General features: G+C 30.3%; 1 protein-coding gene across 2 annotated transcripts in view; it reads left to right on the plus strand.

Moving 5' to 3' along the window:
* LOC108690449 overlaps positions 1–6,009 on the plus strand; it is a 34,401-nt gene that overhangs the window by 22,136 nt on the left and 6,256 nt on the right. The window contains exon 1 of one of the 2 annotated variants that reach the window (XM_018197865.1): positions 1,500–1,698. The exons of the other annotated variant lie outside the window; for it this stretch is intronic. Coding sequence (XP_018053354.1) covers positions 1,682–1,698 — 17 coding nt within the window. The 5' untranslated portion in view covers positions 1,500–1,681. Of the gene's footprint in view, positions 1–1,499; positions 1,699–6,009 lie in introns of those variants that run through there. 2 annotated transcript variants of the gene reach the window in all.

Raw genomic sequence — 6,009 nt, forward strand, 5'->3', positions numbered from 1 at the left:
AATATTATTATATTATATATTTTATTATTATTTTTAATACTATTATTTTTAATACTTTTAATACTATTACTGACAAACAAAAATTATGGAAGTAGCCCACAAATGATTTTGATCGACTGTTTTAGATCAAGTGAGATCGCGTTTCGCGCTAAAGAAATGCATCGTTCTTTTTCTCGATACCCTTCAATCATGATGTAAAGGTACGTTTCCTCTATTAGTACAAAAGAAAAAAGAAGGAGAATGAGAGAGCGGCGAATGATGAGGTAGAGCGCGTTACGTATGTCAATCGTCTTAGAAAGTTCATTGGTGATAGTATCGACGACAGAAAGTGGACGATGATTTATAAAATAATAATGACGCTACAAATCTTGTTTATTTGGGACATGGAAAAATTAAATAGTGTTCTACTTTTGAAGATCTTCAGATTGTATCGATTATTCTCTACGTACAATGAATGCTTGATTTAGTCAAGTGATAATTATAATTTTATCTTTCGCCTTTTCTTGAGATCAGAAGTTTCTTCTACAAATATTCTGAGAAATACGTCAAAAAGAACATGATATGGAAAAAAATATTGCCGAGTGTTATTCTAAAGCTTTTTTAACGTAAAATTCGTAAGCAAATACCTAAATTGCTGATTGCGCTTCGGTATATACTTAGTTTAGACTCTAGTCTAGAGAGACGAACATTATTAAATGAACAAAAAGTATCAGTGAACACTCTTGACGCTATTAAATGTTTATTCTTTACTGAATATCGATGCGCTATATTGATTTTGCTCGATCATTAAATCCGAAGTCCAAGGTTATTCCGCGAGAATTTTTTCTCCCGTGTCATTAGCAAAGTTCATCAAAATTGCAAATAATTCCATTTTCCGAGAACAGCGTGACGTATTTTACACACATATTGCGATTGAAACATTACCGGAAAGCGAGGTATGTACTTTCGCGACGTCATATCTTTTAATGTAACTCAACACACAGTCTTCATTTTTACAATTCTATCTCATTTTATTACTTGACTTAATAATACATGTGTTATCTCTAACACACATGCGAAAAGCATTCCTAGGATTACTGACGTTTACCTTTTCGATTACCTATATTCGGTGTACAGATTGCCTGCTAAAGAATCAATTCATTCTACCGTTTATGTATTTTACCATATTTGAAAAAAAAACCGGTTGATGACGACAGTGACTGGTTTTGTCATTAGGATTATGAGCACATATGTTGGCTGACGTCAGTTTCGACGAGGAACAAATACTTAAAATCGAGCGAGAAAAAAAGAAAGGCGGTGGAAAATTGATCGAGTCCGCACGACTTTCGATCAAGCTGATCAAAGGTGACGATCGTGGATGGCGGCCAGGGATAAATACCGGAATAATTGTAGGAGACGATCGGGTCAATCCCACCATTATCATATAATACGCACTCGCGTCCTGGGGTCAGCGCGCAAAAACTTTGCATGGCAAATACAAGTCGTGGACGAATATTCATCAGCAATCACTGTCGGTCTTTACCTTCTTAACGGACGTTCGTGAAGTTCGGTCTCTCTGTCGGCTTCGGTAAACTCGTTCGAGAAGTGGGCTTATATTACTTACTGATTACGGACGGATATATCCAACGATCAGCGATCGATCATAGACAAGGTTCCTATCCAGAAGAATATTGCATACAGGATGTTGTACTCCAAGCGGTACGTACAGAATCATTGGATAAATCTTGTCGCGACGCGGCAACAAGATATTTCAACATTTTTTCCATTCTGATTTCTTTCTTTTTGAAAGTAAAAATACTCATCGCGAAACTTAGTGCTTGTTTTCTAACTGTATATTTTTGTTAACAATCTTCTTGTGAAGCGTTATACAATTTCTTGCTACAATAATGGCAATAAATTTGCCACGATCGATTTTATGTCAAATTATTTCTTTCGAAGAAGAAAACGCGTATTTACTGAAGTATTTAAAAACTTGACCAATCAGAAAATAATTTTAATCATAAAATAATTTTAATATGAAAATAATTTTGTCGGACTATTAAAATAATTAACTAGGGATATTCAAGTTGGTTATTAGAATGTCACAATTTCTTACGCTGCTCATCATGCTTAAGTTTTCATAATTATTTTGATAGTTCAATAAAATTATTTTCAGTTTTAGATACTTTTGCAAAATCGTTCTTTTCGCGTAAATTAGAAATCTGGAAATGTGTTAAGAGTTTATAATCTTTGTGTATCCTACGGTGAGAATTGACGGGAAGTATCACTTTTCAAGGCTCGCAATTGTGTTTAGACTGTTCGTGATTTCAGCTGTGAAATTTAGCATCTGCTTCAGGCAATGGTTCACTTTGAACACATTCTTCGTTTCCCTAAACGAGGGATCGCACAAAAAAGAAGAGGTACACTAAACGGTACCTTGAGTAGGATCTTCTCGAAAAAGTGGCACGAGTTTCTTCTTTGCGTTACTCGGACATTACTTGTGATCGAGGTTTTACATACAGATGGTTCTTGTATCGGAATAACCTAGTTATAGAGTTGAAGCGACTTTGTTGAAATGATTAACTCACAGTAACGTGATTTCCATTTTGGGAATTTTCTCTCTTTACAGAGAAATCTACAGAGAACTATTTACATATTTAAACATATTTGTACTTTATAAAAGAAATAAAAAAAAACTCGACATAAAATAATTTACAATTTCATAACGTTTTCTCAGGGATTACATTTGCCGTTCGATAAATTTGTATAAAAATTATATAGCAGAGTTAAGTAATTAATCTTTTAAATGAATACATATGAAATGATATACACTGTCTCTCAAATAAACGATTAAAACTAATTAAATTTTACTTTCTATAGTTTAGAATGCAGTATAATATATTGTTTTAAGACAGATAATAAATTAAAAAAAAGTATGTCACATTATTTATATTGTATGCTACATTATTTATTGCTTGTTGAATATTTTCAATATACACTTGTACAATTGCGATAACATACTATGTAATTTTAGAAAAGAAACTTTATCTTTGGCAATTCCATTGTTTTTCTAATTATTAGTCGTAATTTATCATTTGTCCCATAGTAGTTTTATTTACAATTAACTGATAAAACTTGTTCTTAAAATTTTTGAAGAAATTATCATATCGTAGCAACAATATGCTTATCTTAGGAAGTAATCAAATGTACGAGCTTCAAATGTGTTTCTCGTAATTGTCGATAATCTGATATTGATAGATGAGTTAGAAAGAAATTCTATAAATAAAACTAATATAAATGAGATATTAAAGTTTGAAATATTGAAAGTTGAGTATTGAGGAAAACTTCTCAAATAACTATTTCGAGCATTTGATGGAATCTGATTACAATTTTCGATTAATCAAGATTTCTATATAATGGAAGAAAATAATATATTAATTGCGAAAACTGACATTCAATATTTCTGTATCTGCAGCATCGGTAGATTATATTAGGGAGAATGTATACCGAAGTTTTCTCGATCTTTAGTATCAATGGAGCTAAAGAAAAATAAAGAAAGAAAAATATTCGATAACTAATAATTGCGATCTGATTTCTCCGTCGGCGGCAAGGGAGATAGTCGATTTTCGGATGCATGCTGGACCGGGCTGGTGCAAGTAGAACGAAGTAGACTTATAGTTGTAAGTGGAACACTTTTACATAGCGCCTATTTTTAGCGCGTCACCTGAGACACCTCGCTTAATTTCGCTGTCCTTAATCAGTCGAGGATCGATGTAACGCTAGAACGCGCTATTATTTTCTCCGATGAGCTCTTCGTCCCTTTTAAAGGGTTGCTGAAGATACGCGTGCACATATCGAGTTGTCGCGGACCTAACGCCGCTGCGTTTATAAATAAGGCACTCTACGTAACAATATATTGCATTATTAAATATCATAGAATATTCAAGAAAGAGAAAGTCGCGGTCGCCCGTCGCTTGTGCAAGAAGGCGATTTGCAATTCGAACTTGTGATGTTGAAGTAAATTGCACTTGCAATTTAATGATGATAAAATTACGTTTTAAATTTCGTCGTTTTTCCATTAAAAGCGAAGGCAGAATAGCGAATTGTCGATATTATACGTCTTTGCACAATGCGCATTTTTTACAACTCGCCCAGTCAGTGCATTTACAATTAAATTTCCATTTTGTTCATGTATTCGCTATACGAGTATCGGCGATTAACATAACAAAGTGATTTTATGAATTCGGCTGGGGAAACGATTGAATATTCATATGTGAACGAACAGTTGGAAACTTTATTGCAAATTTCAGCGATCGCTGGCTAAGGCGTAATCGCCGTAAACAAGCTCATTGTTGGCGAGATAAACTTCACTGCAATTACTCAATTAATGAAAGCCGCTTAATTAATGACAGGAATTTTTTGCTAAACTTAATTTATGAAACTTTAATTGATTATTGTTTTTCCTTTGCTTGCGAAACGAAGATGAATAATATCATTGTTGTTTACGATGTTAATAAATCCAATTGAAAGATCGCATTTTTTTATTCGAGAAAGATTCAATTTTGATATCTCTTTTCTGTACGATCTCAGAGTAAAAAAACAAAGATTTTGTGTGTATTTACTCGAATTAGAAAGATAATATTTTATATTCGTTATATTTATTCTTTTAGATAAAGTGATTTTTTTTAGAAATATATATTTTTTTAATAAATAAGTCATCTCTTTCAAACATTTTTTATTGAAATAAAATCTAGTCTAAACCAAGATATTTTTAATTGTTACATATTTTATAGCATTTAAATAATTGAGAAAATACCAATATTATAGGATTATAAAAATGTTAGATAAAAAAAAGTTCTTGTTTATCATTGGTAACAGAATTTATTGAATTGCTTGAAAAAATAAAAAAATATTTGACTTTATTACTCTTAATTACTGTTTTCTACAATAATTATAAATATTTACATAAATTCAAGCTTATTTGCCTTCATGTATTTATGTATAATAGAAATCAATGATTGAAACAGATGCATTAAAAAAGTTAAATAATTATACACGATTTATTAAATAGTTATATGAACATTTAAAATTATATCAAATTACAATAACATAATAATTTATATTAATGGTTTAATTAGTTGCAAATATCGAATCAACATTCAATTCGGAATAATGTCAATAAGATTAATTATATAATATTTGCATTATTATGCAGTGCATTTTTGGAAACTTGTAGAGGAAAGAAGAAAATTATAGAATATTATTTTGTTTTATAACTTAATAGATATTGATGTGTGATATAACTATCTTTGATACAAATTTATTAGTCAAAGAGTGTTACCAATTATATCATGTGAGATGAAAGTTCTTAATTTAAAAATTGAATGGAAAAAATGCGGTTATAGAATAGGAATGGAGGGAGAATATGGAATAATCATTAATTACTGTATAATATAATTTGATATCGGATACACACACATTTCGATACAAAATGTAGTTCAATTACATCATTAGAAAGTCACATTCAAGGTTCCAAGCTAGATTAAAGTTACAAAATGAACATTTCAAAATTATGTAAAAAATATAGGGAAACTCCGGTATATAGTATATACGCCGCATTATACCTAACAAAAATTTAATTTATGAAGTATTATTATTCACTATATTTAAAATAAATAAACTATACTAATAAAAACTTTATATTGTCTACTATTGTTAAAAAAATAGGAATTTGGAATATTTGTTTTTTACATTAAAAATTTTTTTGTTGTAGTTTTATCATATAGAAGTGGAATGTACGGCTTATGAAAAATTTACAAGTGATCATAAAATAATACAATAACTTATAAAATGTGTTCACACAAAGTTTTATTAAGGAATAAGAATGAAGGTTAGATCAGAGCGAATCGGATTATTTTTTTTCATAGATAAAAACAAAATAATAAACTAACTTCTGTTATTAAGTTTTACTATAAATTTGTAATCTCTACATCTTTGACTTCAATTTTTATATAATAAAATAATACATAA

Source organism: Atta colombica, unplaced genomic scaffold, assembly GCF_001594045.1.
Source record: "Atta colombica isolate Treedump-2 unplaced genomic scaffold, Acol1.0 scaffold1, whole genome shotgun sequence".
NCBI lineage: Eukaryota > Metazoa > Arthropoda > Insecta > Hymenoptera > Formicidae > Atta > Atta colombica.